This window comes from Micromesistius poutassou, assembly GCF_964030765.1.
Source record: "Micromesistius poutassou genome assembly, chromosome: 3".
NCBI classification, from domain to species: Eukaryota; Metazoa; Chordata; class Actinopteri; order Gadiformes; family Gadidae; genus Micromesistius; species Micromesistius poutassou.
This window is the reverse complement of record NC_140273.1, coordinates 17,935,175-17,953,686: the sequence shown is the minus strand read 5'-3', so window position 1 is coordinate 17,953,686 and position 18,512 is coordinate 17,935,175. Positions and strand designations below refer to the sequence as shown.

General features: G+C 43.6%; 1 protein-coding gene across 2 annotated transcripts in view; it reads left to right on the top strand.

The window, feature by feature from the left end:
- Positions 1–17,249, top strand: part of plppr2b (phospholipid phosphatase related 2b) — a 55,093-nt gene extending 37,844 nt beyond the window's left edge. Inside the window, exons 4-8 of one of the 2 annotated variants that reach the window (XM_084466163.1) lie at positions 11,379–11,499; positions 12,209–12,459; positions 13,595–13,771; positions 15,742–15,918; positions 16,347–17,249. In XM_084466163.1, coding sequence (XP_084322289.1) covers positions 11,379–11,499; positions 12,209–12,459; positions 13,595–13,771; positions 15,742–15,918; positions 16,347–16,379 — 759 coding nt within the window. In that variant the 3' untranslated portion in view covers positions 16,380–17,249. Of the gene's footprint in view, positions 1–11,378; positions 11,500–12,208; positions 12,460–13,594; positions 13,772–15,741; positions 16,056–16,346 lie in introns of both variants that reach the window. The other variant, XM_084466162.1, reaches the window with a different exon arrangement.
- Positions 17,250–18,512: the final 1,263 nt, after the last annotated feature.

Below are 18,512 nucleotides of genomic sequence, written 5' to 3'. Positions count from 1 at the left end.
TTTGCATTTGACAAAACTACTGAATGATATATAGAAATAGAACTAGCAAAATATCTTTGTGGATGCAATGCATTGTGATCATGTGTAAAACATTGATCATGACTATAATCGTATAATGTTTACAGACATTACAGGATGCAACTTGTGCAGTCTTGTCATCATCATCATCATCTCATTAATGTTTGCCTGCATGGCACTAAGTGTTATATCTGTTTTGTTAATTGAGCGACACACCGCTCCATGGCAACTGGAGATAAACAACGTCAGGTGATGGATGTCGGTGTGGAATGAGATTTATGGAGGAAGGTGCTGCTGGGCTGGACAGGGCTAACTTATTAGTTCCACAACGATGATCATGTCAAGACGAATATGCGGCGGCAATCTACATTACATTCAGTCATTTAGATTCACCTCGATAATCATTTATCATTATTTAACTTTGCATGGTTCCTGAAACGTAGATTTTTTTTTTAAAGAAGACAGATAACAGAAGCTACAAAATCAATTACTTGCTGCAAGGTTGTCAATCTAACACCATTATGCATATTACAAACACACAACATGCAGACTTGCACTTGGTTGTCATGCAGGCAACCATTTCTGAGATGATGTTGATGATGATGACAAGACTGCACAAGTTGCATCCTGTAATGTCTGTAAACATTATACGATTATAGTCATGATCAATGTTTTACACATGATCACAATGCATTGCATCCACAAAGACATTTTGCTAGTTCTATTTCTATATATCATTCAGCACACCCATATATATATATATATATATGGGTTATATATATATGGATTGTGATGGAAAAATCTACATGTTGTTTCATATTATAACTTAGGTCTTGTCCTTTCCTTTCGCGTATTGTATTGCCATCCTGCTTTTCCCCAGAGTCGACTATTCATTGATCTTTGTGCTTGATTCAGCTACCTCACAAGTGAGCGATGTCGTCAAAATGTTAACCCGTGTGCTCTGGTCAGCTGTCCCACCTTCCTCAGTGGCATAAATTTAAACCCTTCTTTATGGGTAGCCGACCTACCTTCCTTAGAGTCAACCAATAATGTAACCTTCGTACTTGGGTAAACGGGTCACAAGGGAGAAGACATCCTCTTCGGCACTCTTCTGCTTGATAAGAACACCCTTATTGACACCTGCAATGTGGGGAGGATCTGAAACGGTATAAATAACTCTGTCAAACTGTATTCTGGACTCACTCTGCTAGAGTGGAGTCTAATGTATGCATGCATTAAACCTAGGATAATTGTATTCCAAGTATTGTGTGCTTTTTTGCATTGAGAAATCTCATCTGTCCTAGATGCAATATCTGTTAAAGGAAATTGCCACGACAGGGTGTGCGTACATGAATGCATTAAATATGACATTATCAGTACATGACATATCATATTATGCACTTTGAATCTGTAAAGCAGGATCCTTCAGTAACAGCTATCATCCATGAGGATCCCTTAGGAATGATGAAGTGGGACATGAACTACACAGGAGTGATGGAAGGGCATGGGATAGGAGGGGAGGGGTCGCAGTGAAACACTTCCTCCTCCTCTTCCTGAAGGAGACTCTAGAAGACACTTCAAGAAGACTACAAGACTTTGATCACCACAAGCTTAGTTACTGTTACTAAGGGTTAATGCCCAGAGAGGGGTGTCACAGTATCCTATATTCTTCTTAACCTCTAGCTCCTCTTTCTTTGACACTGAATTGGTTATTGCTCTCTCTATCACCACCCTGACTCTAGATTCTCACAGGGAAGTGGTTGTCCACAATACTCTGTATGTGGATGGCGTTGCCAGATGAATTTGCATGTTAATTACATGTTGAATGCCCCCCGTTGAATGTATGTGTGTGTGTGTGTGTGTGTGTGTGTGTGTGTGTGTGTGTGTGTGTGTGTGTGTGTGTGTGTGTGTGTGTGTGTGTGTGTGTGTGTGTGTGTGTGATTCTGTGTGTGCATGCTTGTGTTTGTGCTTGTGCACACTCAACAATGTATCCAGGCAGTTGATTGTGGTGATCAGCTACGTTGCCTAGGCAACCAAACAGTCCCACTTTTAATTTTCACTTAGTCATATTGAAGTTGTGGAGAACCGCAATGGACTGCAATGGACTAGCTCTATTAACTAACCGTACTAATGTAGGAGCAGAAATGCAAGGCTCAGTCCAGCATGGAAACACAGGAAGAAGTCTGGGGATTCAGCTTTCAGAAACTGTTCACCCTTCACTTGACCTTGTGACCCCTGGGGGAAACAAAGTCCTGATGAGGGAATAGAAAACAAGATGGACAGATAGTTGTTAAAGTGACAACAATTTCCCAGCTGCAACCTGGCTGAAACACATTCTAGTCTAGCCACGGCGATCGAACACCTTAACACCTTAACATCTCAAGGAATGACAGGGTAGAAGGGGAAGAAGGAATGATTAAATAAGTCAGGGCCAGGGATGGAAAACAGGGGAAGAGCATTGAGATAAAAATGACGAATGCAAGATAAATACGTAATGATAAATACAGAACGAGGGTTAAACCTTACGTAACTTGTCTTTGGTAATCTGTGCAAGAGACCGAGGGAAAAGACAGAGTAGGGAGGTTGAAGAGACAGGGAGAAAGAGGACGGAGAGGAGGAGAGTGGAAGAGCAAGAGACAGGAGGAGAGGAACTGAAGAGGTGTGTGAAAGAAAGATGAGGAGAAGAGGAATGGAAGGAACGTCGAGAGGAGAAAGTATGAAATTGTATCAGGAATATTTAGGGAAAAAACAGATAAGGAGACACAGAGAGAGCGGGGGATGTTTGCTAAGCCCAGTTTCTTCACTAAGACTCTGGAACGCTGCCCGGAGAGAGAGGAGAGCACAGACTATGGAGAGAGAGAGCGTGAGGGAGGAAATGCAGGGAGAGGGAAGCTGGATTGTCATGGTTACTACTGGCACGTGATGTCATGTGTGTAAATGTCATGTGTCTATGGTGACACACGCTTGCACATTGCATCTGTGTATGTGTGTGTGTTGGTGTTGGTGTGTGTGTGTGTGTGTGTGTGTCATGCATGCAGAGGCAGGCATGTCCTAAACTGACCCCTGGGGGGGAGGCAGAGAGAGCATCACAGGGTGACACATGCACCCTTATCCACCACTACGAGGCACGCAGGGTCTCCTGTCAGCCCCCCAACATCCGCTGCGTGGGATGTGGGATCAAACCCGGGATTCTTCCAGCCAAAGCTGTTTTTTCATTGTAAGTGATTCAATTATATCATCATTTAATCTCAAAAAACTCACACGGTAACACGAAAATAATGTGTGTCCATCTCCGGATCCCCGTCTGTACAGTAGCCTGAAGGGAATGTCACGGGGTTAGTGTTTAAAGGATGCTTGATGGGGTGTGCAGGACATCGTAGTCCTGCAACAGTTGTCCTCATATGGCTGGGCTGAGTCCAAGGCCATATCCCCATGGCTACCATTTTTGTGTAACAACGCTGAAGTCTTGCACGTTTAGGCCGACCGTCCAGAAGGACCCAGCGTTTTTCGGTGCATGCAAACGCACTCTTTTGAAACCAGGTCCCAGGGTGAAAGAGAGAAAAAACTCCCCTCCTGTGTTTTCTTTTAGGATTCATGAGAACCCCCTGACTCTAGAACTTCGACCTCTTAAGCTTGCGGCGTCTCATAACAACAACAACAACATCAATGTGTGGATTCTAAGGGGTATTCCATCAACCAGGCTAAGCACAAAGCCGGGCTTATTTCGCTTAGCCGGGCTTCTTTCAGCTAGAGTTGCGTTCCATGAACGTGATTTAAGGGAATCTCCGCTAAGTAACCAAGGCAATTTATCCGACCAAACTAACCTGGTCGGGAGCAGGTTAACTGTCAGGCTAACTTGAGCGGTGTTTCAGAGAAATCCATCTGTCAGCAGCAATTGTACCATCAGAAGGTTCCGCCAAGTCTAGTCCTCACAATTTTGTCATGAATGTACATATATGAAGTACAAACAGTGTATATTTTCACTAAGGGTCTACGATTAAATGATGCAAATGAAATAATTAAATGAATTGCTATCTATTATTACTGTGGCTATTTTTTCAACACATTTTTACACAAATCTATGTATTATCGCGTAATGAGGAATCAGCGGCTGGGTGAATGGTCTAGCACTTGCCCTGTGATAGGCGCAACCCGAGTTTGTGTCCAGAGTATTTCATAGTATTCTTGGTGTTGGCTTCATTTTGTAATTCCCTTTATTCATTTTACTAATTCCCTAATTAAGAATATTCAAAGAAATGGAAAATAAATGGCATGAAAAGTTATTTGATTTCTCTAGTAATCCTTCCTATATTACTATTACTTGCGTGGGGATAGAACCCCGGACGACCGGGTGCAAGTCTGACACGTCGAGACTATCTCCCTGCTTTCAAATCCATGGTCAATATTAAATTTAAAATATGTTACGCTTAATACTACTTATGCATTCAACAGATGGCCGATTTTGGTTTTTTGGCAGCCTCCCCGTTTCTATTAATGGTTACGGTGTTCCCTTGAGTTATTATATGCTTGTACTCCTCATAGACCTCCACAAGCAGCTTCTGTTCGCCGCTGGAAAATATCCCGCTCGGTCCTTTTCGGACATTTGATCCATGATTCGACATTCACGGTTCTGGGCTGGTTACATATCTCGTGAACGCTCGTAATCCAGGATAACGTTAGCCTGGCTTAAACTAACCTGAGCAAGGCGCGGCCGAACTGCGTTCATGGAACGGCTTAAGCCTCAAGTGGAAGTTGGCGCTAGTTCTAACCGGGCTTAATCAACTAAGCGCTAACTACGCTTTCGTTAGCGACTTTGATGGAATACCCCTCTGGTTTCGACTTTCACGCGCCATCTTCGTTCTGCTGTTGTTGTTGTTCGGTTTCTTCTTCTCTGACTGAGAAGTATACAGTGTGCAGGCTTTATGCGCATGGTCCACCTCTTGGTGGAGTTCTGTAGCAGTCACAGTGCAACATGTAGGCCTGGAATATGTACTGCAGCGTTTCTACAGCTAGATGCGTCTTTGCAATGAGTCCATCGTTACGGAGAAATTCCTCCCACGCTGCCAAGGAGAACTGGGGGAGGGGGGGGAAAGATAGTTTTGTAGGCTCTCATCAGCTCCTTTTGTCATGCCAAAGCCCTGGAAGTGATGTGTTCAAGGGGCCTGTGCTGCTGGAGATGTGCTCCCAGCGACACAGAGCTCCCGTCTGGGCCTTCCTCCCCTCTTCATCCTCTTTGTCCTCTTTTGTCAGCATTATCCTACCTGAAGTCACACACACACTCAGAAGAACACACACCTGACACACACACACACACATGAACGCAGAGACAAATGCGTACGCACACAAAACGCAGACACACACAAATGCAGACACACGCACACACGCGCACACACACAGACATGCACACAACTCAGTTGTCAACGTCAAAAGCTTGCCTAGAGTTTAGTATTACCTAATTTTTTTTTCTTCTGTGACAGACTCCATAACTACACAAACACACATACACACACACATACACACACCAGTCACATTGGGTCTCTCTTCCCAGAGAATCCCAACGGATGTGATCTTGTCGGCTCCCTGCGGACCAGACAGACAATTCATCTTCCTTCCTCTCTCCTGTCATCCACCTTTTCAAATCCTCCCTTCATCCCCATCCCTCCTTCTCTCCAACTCTCTCCTACTGTGTTACTCCCTAACTTTTTCAATCTAGTCTTACTTTGTTCTGCTTTTACTTCCTATAAATGTCTCTGTATGTCTGTATTTTAGACTGTCTGCCTGTCTATCTTTCTACCTCTCTGCCTGCCTGTCTGTCTATTTGTCTGTCTGTTTGTCCTCTCTGCCTGCCTGTCTGTCAGCATTGAAAATTCATATGTAATGAATCAATGGAAGACAGCCCACCCTACAATTGCGATTTATGTGCATACATACATTCATTAAAACAAGTATACAAAGTGTAATTGCATTATTGTCTAATAAGACTTTGATATCATAATAACCCCATAATCCAGATAAAACCATTCACCAAAGCATTGAATTAAATCTTACATTTGATGGGAGATTTCCATAGTATTTTTATCCTATACAATACAATACAGTACTAAAACAGAAGATTGTTTGGTGCGAAAAGTAAACAAAATAAAATAAAACAAAATAACAAATATTATAATATTGAATATTATTAATAATTTTAACATGTGCAAATGTTTAACCAATTTTCTGCTTTATTGACCCAATTGGAAGCATAATCTATAATAAAAAATAAAATAAATAAATATATAGGCTATATATAGGCTATATATATTCTGACAAATGTTGTCTTTGCTGCTCATAAAAGGGAGTGCATCACATTGCCACACAGTATTGACCAAAACTGTTTTTTTTTGTTTATGTGCGAGATGGCGCCATTGGTGTATTTAGTGAAAAAGTACCTTGGGTAAATTCCTTATTGACTCAGTATGGTAGGACTGTATGAAATAAAGGCTCTTCAACGGCTGATTCAGTTAAGAAGGTTTATTGTATAGATTAGAAAAGAGATGATATGGTTAATAGCATGTTCCTTTCCTTGTTTTATTACATATTCAGTCTACAGTTGGACATGGACACAGGTGGAAAGCCAGACAGACTGTCTCTGAACCACACAATGGGCTGTTAAGCTATTTGTATTGTTGTTGAAAACTATGAGATTAAAAGAAAATCATTTTGGGCTTTCTTCAATTTGCTAATACAGCTATGTATGAGCCGATGGTGCTTCTTACAAATCAAATAATAGCTCTTAAAACTTCAGCACAGTGAAACTCAGTCTGCCAAACATGTTCTTTTTTTAGTAGTGACAGGAATAAATGAATCAATATGAGGTAACCTTTATCCGTGAACAACCTCAAAGATATCAGAGTAGACAGTGGGGGCCTTTGAATACATATTCAATATTAAAAAAAAAAGATTTCTTCAGACCCCAGTAAAACCAACCATTGATTCGGACCCACCAAGGAGGGCTCTGTACGGTATTGAAAACACATGTCAGGAACAACCGACTCCACATGACAACACATTGTGATTGTGATAACAATCACAATCTCCCAAGCAGGTGTTGAAGTGTGGGCTCTGAGCGAGACATTCTCTCTCTGACAACAGATGATAATTTAAGTCTTACGTGTGCAGACAGGTGTGCAGAAACACAGCGAGCAGCCAACGCAGAGAATCAGCGGTGAGAGGAGCGATTAAGAGGTGTCTCACAGTATCCTCATCTGCATAAAGTAATTGGTTGGAAAACGGTTACAAATGCCAAGCAGTGAACTTCTGTACAACCGAGGGGAAAGTTGTTGCAATATTAGTTGTGTCAGTTGGGCTCAATGTTGCATATTGGCTAAATGCAACCTAAAAGAATAACTAAAAACGTTTATATGATCATAAACTTTTTTGAGTTGCATGCTAATGCATGATTCGGATGCTGCACTCATGATTTGCAATTCAGGTGTGTCCTGTTTTCGTCGTTAATTGTGTCGTAAATGTATCGTTAATTGTCATGTAATTGTCCAAGTTATCGTTTCTCTTAATAACTTGGACAATTATTTGATTTACATCTGGACTGGATGAATAGTGCATCTCATCTCACGACATGAGATGTGGAAGTCTGTAGTATCAGTGGTGTGTCTGAAGAAGTGCTGATGGATGGACACTTAATGTACAACCAAACTTAAATCATCCCCATCAACCAAACAATGAGTCAGGGAGAGAGAGAGCATGAACGACAGAAAGGCCCACCCAATAATGATAATTTTTATAAAGCTAGTATCGTCTTTGAGTAAGAGCTTTATGATGAGCGATGTTGTATATGAAATTCTCCACACACCATGGCCTTATACTATAAATGTCCGAGAAGATAACTCTCTCTCGGGGCCATCAACATCGACCACTGTCTGATGCTGATGATAGGGACAGATGTGGAGTCTGGATGCCTCTTAAAACTACACAAGTCTACAAGAACGTGTGCCTTGCATGTTGCATGCCCAAAAACATGTTAAGTCACATATTTATTATAAATAACTAATTCACCCAAAATAAAAAACTCCTCTACTCACCCCACAATGCTTAATCAATTACGTCCCGTAACTCCTACATTGTTAACCAACTCTGTGTGTATACTAGGCATGCACTGTACTTATTGCTGGAAGTCTGTCGTGCCTGCCACTTATTCTCAGAGCGCTGTGGTGTTTTTGGATGGTTCTAATATGTCACTACACATTGTAGAGTCAGAGTGGTCTGCTTTTCTTTTGGTGCCTTTGGTTGGGCCTAAACTCCCCAGGACTAAAGCTGCGGATGTGTTTAAGAATTGATTTTGGGATGCTGCTGCTAGTCTATAAAGCCTTACAGCTAAGCCCCTCAGTACATCCCCCCAAGATCTCTTTGATTCACTGAAGCCGCTCTTTATGTAGCCCTTGTGCTCTGGTAAGAGACTGTTAGGAGACCACAGCACTGGAATAAACTCAGAAAACAACACATCTGTTGAGATAGGCCTGCTAAGGCTAGTCCTCTGGGTGCTGATATTGACATGTGGATTTGCTATTGTCCATAATAGTGGACTACTGGACTTTCCATGTTCACGTTAAGGGATTTACAATGTTAACAAAGGATTAACAATGTTAATGAACAAAATAAGCTGTTTTGTTTTGTTAAGCACAATGTTGTTCACATAAGCAGGTCTTAAAAGTGCATGTCAACAGTTCTTCTGTCGTATTCTAGTTGCTCTGTAAAACTGCAACAATTGAAATAGCTTTTAGTGTTTCTTTATTTGATAATAATTTATACTTAGACTATATAATAGCGTGAAAACCCTAGGGCCATCGCAGAGGGCCTATCCTTATACATTTACAAACAAACGCATAGATTTGGACGTGATGCCATTCTTAAAGCTGTTCATGTCCTCGCAGTGGGAGGAGGAATCACAAGACTGGGTTCAAATGGATCTCTTTCTGATGGTGATTTGTCCACAGTGGGAGTGCTTTGTGATCACAGGCTGGCTGCTGGCACCAGCTAGCTCCATGTGAGTCACGTCTCTCCGTTTCCTCCTCTTTCCTCTATACTGCTGTTCTCCATAAAGCCTTTAAACGCTCCAACCGAAAAGAGGCAGTCAAAGCCCTAATCACAATGTCCCTGTCAAGAAATACCGTTTGTATTGGGGCTAGGGAGCTTTAATGATAACATCATCACATCAGGAGAGATAGGATATATTATCTGAGATTTGGCTATCGTAATTATTCCTAGTCATAACATTATAATTCAGCACTAAAGCATATCTTGGAAACTTTCATGACCTTAAAATTGGTAATGTCACCTCAGCTGCTTCAGGGACAACTATTTAGATCTTTCTGCTGTGTGATTATCTTTGCACTGAAATGAGAAAATGCAAATAGACTGCTTTACACACAGAATAAGGGAAATATTATTCTTGAGATGTGTGTGTGTGTGTGTGTGTGTGTGTGTGTGTGTGTGTGGCACTTTAAGACCTTATATATGTGTACCATGTATATATTACATAATACATAGTTATTACATATATCAATTGTATCAATAAACTATTAGTTCATGATACATTCAATAAAAATGATTGGACTAAATTGGTGTCAGAATATATTTATTTATGCATGCATTTAATTCCAATAGTCACTGTCGCATTGAATGGCATGGTCCTTCATTATAGGGATATTGTCTGAAATGCTTCATCTATCAATTCTTATCTATTCCATTCTAATTCATGCCACAGACACCAAAACAAATCGGAAGGAAATCAGTCAAGCCATTGTAGGCCCCGAATTAAATGAGAGCTCTAAGTACAATGACCAAGATATGTCAAACTAACTGCATACCCAAAATGCTTTGAAAATTCGAAAAACACAAGCACATTAACAGAAAAAACACAAATGTTAAAAACACAACTTTAAAGCAAAAAACGCAACACAACTGCCAACTGCACACCACAAATGCAAAAACTGCAACACAACTGCCAAAAGCTGCAACATAATGGCACTAAGCATCAACTGCTGATGACAATGAATGGGACTGACTGTAATTGCCGGCGGACTGTTATTATTTACTGTTATTATACAGTTACTGTTATTATACAGTATGGGATATGGATAGCCTAGCTTTGCCTACACATGCAGAAGAGGACAGTTCCTTCCCATTCGAGGAGCTTTATCACACCTTGATTTGCTGCTGATTCAACACTTCCCACAACCTCGAGGTGCGTCTCACCAGAAACACGCTCAAATGTTTTCGTTTGTTTCCGATCTTTTCAGATTACTCGTTTGCGTTTTTTGCTTTCCGCCATGCGGTTGTGTCATTTCAGGACAGGAGCTGTGTGGCTATGGGCTGTGGCTACATATTGTCTTGTGGGGCATGTGAGGCTAACAACATGACAACAGAACAGGATTTACCAGGGGCCTGTTGATTTATATGCTTCTCCATTCCAGCGACATAAATCACATCTATATGCACTAGGCATTATTGGCTGCTGATGTATTCTCAGCAATACACACACACACACACACACACTCACACACACACATACACACACACACACACACACATACACACACACACACACACACACACACATACACACACAAACACAAACACACAGCATAAACGGTTTTGACAGAAGCACTGGAGGCTGGAGACTACCTGCTGTGCTGCTAATAATTAGAGTCGTGTGAGTTAGGCTTGGCTCTGCATTAAAATGAGCTGAGTAGTGAGTGAACTGCCAACATGAATGTGAGTGGGAGAATTGTAATCAAAGTATAGCTTGTCATAACATTTTTTGTTGTACACTACAAAGGGAGCAATATAAAAGTAGTACAAATCTGATTGAGCTTTAATCTTGGTCTCATTCTGTTGTTTGGATTTGGTACTTTGATACACGCTCTCTCTCTCTCTCTCTCTCTCTCTCTCTCTCTCTCTCTCTCTCTCTCTCTCTCTCTCTCTCTCTCTCTCTCTCTCTCATGTTTTCAAAATTTTTTGGGGTGTTTGTAATCTGTGGGAAGGATGTGTCTCTGATGTCTTGGTATAGTTGGCAGGACAGGCCATCTCTCACACTCTTTCTTTGGATTTGTTTTTGCTTTTATGGAGCTTATTCAAACAGGTGCATCAATTAAATGTTTCATTAATATTCATGGATTATTGTTTATTTTGTTATTCTTTATTTATTTCATGTCATTGTTAGTTGTTTAAATATTCCTTTAGCATATATATATATCGTTTTTTATATTTTAGACATTTTAGACACATTGATACATCACTTTGAGACCCCAGTATTTGAACTCAACTAAGGATCCCGACATGTCTTTCTCCGTGTGTGTTAGATCCTGATCGGGGAGGTGACCGGGTTCCTGGTGAAGACAGACGGGGCCCAGGAGAAGACCATCGTGAGCGCTGACTGCTGCTTCTTCAACCCTCTTCTGCGCAGGATCGTACGCTTCCTCGGTGGGTCTGTTTCCCTGTGGAGCATTACTCCCCCGCCCCGCCTAATGTTCTTACCCCTAAACCAAGCCTGGGTATCATTTTCAAATTATGTGCTACAATCACTTGTTCTTTGTCTTATAAATAAAAGTGTGGCTACATAGCATTGCTATACCGACCGACAAAGATCCACGGACACTGAGCAGGTCTTGTTCAATAAAGTGTAGCAGGCCCGTGGGTGTGGGGTTTCCACGCCACCAAGTCAAATAGTCAAAACCAACACACACACAGACACAGCAGTTCAAATGTTCAGTGGTTTTTATTTACCCACGTTTTCACCAGATACAGTGCGGACAAGGGTCCTCCGTATTCCGCACTCAAATCATCCAGTCCAGGGGTCGGCGCCAGAAGGGTTGTCAAAACAAAGCAGTCGGTATACAATAATCAGTCCAATCTAAAGCTCTTTCTCAATGGCAGTACAAACTCCCCAGAGGCTCACACAGACGCACTCTGGGTACCTAGCCTATCCCCTCCCTGTGTGGTGTTTGGCTCTCTCTTTTAACCACCAAGCACTCCTGGTTAATGGTCCTCATCGTTTAGGGAGGACATCCATGTATGGCTTGGGGGTGGAGCCAGGTATCTCCTGCCACTCCCCTCATTCCTCCCTGCCGTCTGCCACAAAAGGTTTAAACAAAAAACAAACTAACTAAACATCGCCCTCTCCGGCCCCCAGGCGTGTACTCCTTCGGCCTCTTCACCACCACTATCTTCGCCAACGCCGGCCAGGTGGTGACAGGAAACCAGACGCCCCACTTCCTGTCTGCCTGCAAGCCCAACTACACGGCCCTGGGCTGCCAGTCTCCGCTGCAGTACATCTCGGAGCGCCGCGCCTGCACGGGAAACCCCTACCTGGTGGCCTCCGCACGCAAGTCCTTCCCCTCCAAAGACGCGGCCCTCAGCTTCTACTCTGCCGTCTATACAGTGGTAGGAACCCAGGTCTGCCGTGGGAGGAGGCTAGTGTGCACAGTGGGGAGGTCTACACAGTGGTAGGAAGCTAGTGGACACAGTGGGAGGAAGCTAGTGGACACAGTGGTAGGAAGCTAGTGTACACAGTGGGAGGAAGCTAGTGGACACAGTGGGAGGAAGCTAGTGGACACAGTGGGAGGAAGCTAGTGGACACAGTGGGAGGAAGCTAGTGTACACAGTGGGAGGAAGCTAGTGTACACAGTGGGAGGAAGCTAGTGGACACAGTGGGAGGAAGCTAGTGGACACAGTGGTAGGAAGCTAGTGGACACAGTGGTAGGAAGCTAGTGGACACAGTGGGAGGAAGCTAGTGGACACAGTGGGAGGAAGCTAGTGGACACAGTGGGAGGAAGCTAGTGGACACAGTGGGAGGAAGCTAGTCTAATGTGCTAGGAAGCTAGTGTACTGTATTAGGAAGCTAGTTTACAACGGTAGAAAGTATTCTATAGTGGTAGGCTTAACTAGTGTACAATATACAACTAACTACTAGAAAAATGCATTAAAAAAATGTAATATTAATTTATTGGACCAAAATCAACCTTTTCTTAATTATTCATGGCACTTAGAACAGCATCGTATCGTAAGGTGTTCAAGGTTTAGAGGTAAAACACATTTTGTGACTAAAGGTGACCCTGATGCTGTTTGCCCACACTGTTTGTTTCTGCTGTTTGTGCTCATCGAGTGTTTGTGATCACTTCCTCCTCTGCTTGAACATCGCGTTGTGATTTCAATCAGTGAACTGAAAAACAAATGCCCTTTTTTTACTTAGCGTGCAGGCTTGTTGTCGCCTCTCTGATCTAACAACACTGGGTTCTCAGAGAGAGAGGCCTGGGCGAGTGGAGGGGTGAAGACGGACCAAGTGTGGTAGGAAGCTCGTCTAAGGTTGTAGGAACAGTGGTAGGAAGAAATGTATTTTTCAGTGAAAAACACAATAACAGCAGAGAGTGGGTGTGAAGACATACCAAGTGTGACACAGAGAAATGAAACACACTGTGCTTGGATTACTCTGCTATTCATCTTTTTTCCTTGTTCTCTGTGTGCGTGTGCGTGTGCGTGCGTGGGCGTGCGTGCACATGTGTGCGTGTGTTTACTTCAGATGTACATCACGCTGGTGTTCGGCACCAAGGGGACGCGGCTGACCAAGCCCACCCTGTGTCTGCTACTGGTGTCACTGGCCGTGCTGGTGGGAGTGGTCCGTGTCACCGAGCACCGCAACCACTGGAGTGATGTGCTGGCCGGCTTCCTGACTGGGGGAGCCATCGCTGCCTTCCTGGTAGGACAGAGGGAGGGAGGGAGGAGGGAGGGAGGGAAGAGGGAGGGGGGGAGGAGGGAGGGAGGGGGGGAGGAGGGAGGGAGGAGGAGGGAAGGAGGAGGAGGGAGGAGGGAGGGAGGATGAGGGAGGGAGGAGGGGAGAAGGTAGGGAAGGAGGGAGGGAGGGAGGGTCAGGCATGGAGGTAGGTAAGGAGGAAAGAACGAAGGAAGGAAAGAGGTAAGGGAGGGAGGACAGGCAGAGGGAAGGGGAGGGAAGGAAGGAAGAGAGGAAATAAAGAGGGAAGAAGGAAGCAAGGAAGGAACAAAGAAAGGAGGGGGGTAGGAGAGGAGGTAGGAAAGAAGGGAGAGAGGAGGTAGGGCGGGAGAAGGGACCGGGTTTACGTAGTTGAAGATAAGGTGAAAAGAAGGGAGGAAGGAATCTAATAGTTTGGTTTTAGCGGGCAAGAGGAAGCAAGAGCTGGGCTTCAGAAATTGAAAGTAGAGGTGGACGGGAGGATGACGGACTCTAATGTCGATATGGTTTGTGTGATTGATGTCAACTGCACCTCTCCATCTTAACTCCAACCCTCCAACCCATCTGCTACGACCACAACGCCACGATCCATCAGTCTGTGGATCGTGTCCGATATTTCTCTGTAAATACTACAGGCGTCAGGTATACATTACGGATACTATTAGCTACATTCAATGGCCAACATTCTCTTAGGGTTGAAAAAGGCTGGAAAAACCTTGAGATCCACTGAACCACTCATACAATAATCATTTTTCATCTTCTTTTTGACTTTGCTGACTGATCCAACAGGAACAAATCCAAACACACCCACACACAACTACACACACACACACACACACACACACACACACAAGCACTAGGGTTAGTCCCAAGCAGACAGTTGGTTTAAATGAATCTCCATGAAACCACACTAAATGTTTTTGAACCTGGCATGCATCGATGTGAAAATAAGTAATCTCTTCCTTCACTCTCACGTTCCCTCTCTCTTTCCCTCTGTGTCTTTCTCCACACCCAACTGGAGGCAGTGAGGGACTAGCCTCTGTGATATGAGCCAGCGTCGACGTGCGTGGTTAAGTGTGGGGCTGAACAGGGGGCTGGAGGTGTATTGATCCTGCAGGATTTAATGTGTGATAGTGGGAGTGCTTTGGAAGTCGCCCCCAATGGGGTAATCAATAAGTATCCGTGCCTGGAATGATGTGCACACCCACATGGACATTTGTTTGTCAGAATCACAGAAACATGCGCTAAGATCAATGGAGGATTTCATGGTGCCTTAAATCATTTCACACATTTCACACTTCATAGATGCATCCGTTGTACCGGCTAACAGAGTGGATCTGTGTTGGTTAAATCAGGTGGAGTCGAATGCACTTCATTACAGCAACAATCTCAGGGGGAGCTAAATGCCCACAGTTTAAAAGCAATCACCAACCTCATTTAATGTTCCCCCCAACGTGATCAGGTTGTTTTTTGTGTATACGATTCCTCCCCCTTTCTCAATTACATACACTCCTCGCTGTAATGGAATCCTTGCTCACTTGGAATGGAAGAACACATTTTTTGCCTTCCTTAAGTTCTGGAAGTTCTACAATATCTCAATACCTGTGTAGGCTTAGCCGGTATTGAGATATATTATGGAACTTCCATAATGTTCTGGAGAAGGTATATAGATAGTTAGAGAGAGAGAGAGAGAGAGAGAGAGAGAGAGAGAGAGAGAGAGAGAGAGAGAGAGAGAGACAGAGAGAGAGAGAGAGAGAGAGAGAGAGAGAGAGAGAGAGAGAGAGAGAGAGACTGAACATAGATAGAAACTAGATACTTAATTTATCCTGAGGTGTGCTAGGTAAACCAACATACCATTCCACATCCTGTGATTCTCTTTTTCTCTTCTTCTAACCTCTGATTTAGAAACGTGTATTGAGCTCTTCTCTTCTCTCTGTGGTCCCCGGGGCCTCCACCAGGTGTCGTGTGTGATCAACAACTTCAAGCCCACCCAGTTGGCGGGCCATGCACCACCACCACCCCCACCACCACCGCCGCCACAGCACCCCCAGCGGCAAGACCCCCCCCTGGGCATGCCCCTGGTCAGCCTCCCGCGCGTGGTGGAGAGCCCACTCGAAAAGTTAAGTGGTCTCCAGGTAAGGGGTAGGGGCGGCTCAGAGGGGGAGGAGGAGGAGGAGGAGGAGGCGAAGGAGGAGGTCCTGTTGAGAGAAGGGGCCCGTGTATCTAATGACCCCACGGGTCTACTGTCACAAATCCAACACTGTAACACACAGTAAGTCTGACAACTTTATTTTGTCATTAAGGGGTACTTGTGTACCCGTCCTGACGTTTGTTGCCATGGTAACGTGCTGTATTTCTGATTTACTGTTCTGGTTGTCTTGTCTTTTGCATTTGCCTCTGGCTTTTTACATCCGATTTCATCTTCCGCTTTGCTCCCTCTCCCTCTGTCTCTCTCTCTCCCCCTGTCTCTCTCTCTCCCTCTGTCTTTCTGTCTCTCTCTCCCTCCCTCTCCCTCTGTCTCTCTCTCTCTCTCCCTCCCTCTCTCTAATCCCGGTCCTCACAGGCTTCAGGGTTACCGTACTCTGAGATCACATGACCATCAGCCAATCCCGTCCCCTGCCCCTCCGGACGTGCTCCTCCCCTCGCGGCGCTGCCTCACCAGTTCAGTCTAGACCTTCCCCCCAAGACCCCAGAGGCCTCGGGGCCGACCCACCCGGAGAGGGGGCCCCCTCTGCGACGGGCAAAGTCCACCCAGGTATGACCCCCAACGACGGCTGGGGGGTTCGTCAACCGGCGACCGCTTCTGGCTGCAGCTCATCTCGGAGGGAGCCTCCACTGTCCCACTTCATCACCTTGATTTGGTTTTGTTTCCTTTTTTACCCACTACCGAGACCCGGTTCCTTTTTTACCCACTACCGAGACTCGGTTCATTTTCTTTGGTGCAAAAATGAGCCAACAAGAGACTGACCAAAGCGAGACCAAACTGTTGAAGCAATAACGTTCCCTCTCCGTCCTGCTGTGAACAGGACGGACACGACCGTGTGGAGAACACAGAGACGTACAGTTTACGTACATTGTGCGTACTCAAGGTCTTGGAATCGAGGACGCAGAAACAAATAAACTCAATCCTTGACTGGTTGACTGAAAGACACCATTTTGTAACACTCAGGAAAAGGTTGTTTGAAGTCAACGCAGACCTTTCTTGTAATGACTGAGGAGGCAGCTTTGAAAAGTGGAAACATTTGCTGAAAGAAGAACTCATTTTTTCGTAAAATACAATGACACAACAAAGTTTAAGGTTCAGCTGTAAGTTCTCTCTGGAATTTTTTGAGAATTGGACATTGTATCAATCAAAAAGTTTATTTCTAATCAGGAAGGCTTTTTCCTGTGTCTAATATTGTGGTTTTATCCACAATATTAGAAGCAGAAAAATATGATTTCAAATCAGTATGTTGCTGTATCTCATTTTCCGTCTCTTGTCTGTGTGTGTTATTTTTCTGTAAATGATTCTTATTATCTTATTAGCCTTTAGTGAGCACGGTGGGGGGGCATAAAAGAGTTATGTTCAATTATGTTGGATCAACCCCAGCAGGTAACTACAAAGTGATGCCAGACTGCAACTGTTATTCAGATCCTTTATATTGTCTATTTGGATTGACGTTAGTTTGTTACAGAGACTGCACCTTGTTCTTGGGAGACAACAATCATAAAAAGGTGCAATACAGAATATGGAAAATAAAAAGATGAAAACATATACACTCTTAACTAAAGGTAATTTTAGTGAAGTTATTTCCATGCCTCCATCCTACATCCATGACCTAAACGCATCTATAAATTCCTCTCACTTTTAAACCAGATGTGTGATTTATATATATATATATATATATATATATATACACATTTGTACAGAATATAGGTTTCTTTATACAATAAATAGGCTTAGTATAGTATTGTTAGGTTTGAAACTTGTTAAACTTGTCCTGTTACCCAAAGCTTCTGCTAAGAACAAGATGAGTAGCAGGATGGGAAGCAGGTATGTAGCTCAGGGGTAAAGTGTGTGGTCCACTTGTGTGGGTGTAGCGGGCCTAACGAAGCCTCGCTACCAGAACACTTGCCTGGGCTGTCTTCTGATGAAGATACATTGCAGGTTGGTTATACACTATATTAAACGTAATACACATCACAAGTAATACAATAATGGTTTATTTCTTACAGTAAGGAAGAGGAAATTGCACCTATGGGTTAAGTGTGTGTGTGTGTGTGTGTGTGTGTGTGTGTGTGTGTGTGTGTGTGTGTGTGTGTGTGTGTGTGTGTGTGCACGTGTGTGCGCATGTATGCGTGTGTGTGTGTGTGACCTCCTGTGGTGTGTGTGGTTTTAATGAGCACATTGTATGCTAGCATTACTGTTAATTTGCTGTTCTCTTTGGATTCCTTAATAATAACTGGCGAGAATAGTTCATAATTATAATTATGCACACATAGGTCATAATAATAATTATGCACATACACGTGTGTAATTCCATGCCTTCTGATGACCCCTACCAAGGTTTCTAAACAATGTGGGAAAAATAGAAGGTGCTCCTTATTGTGCTGAAAATACCTATAACTTATCAGTTGGAAGTTTTGTAAAGAAAAACAACAAATTAAGTATAAATGTTATTTTCCGTGATGAAATAAATGTTTTGTATCGATTTACCTAAATAAAATGCCACAGCTATTTAACATTTCT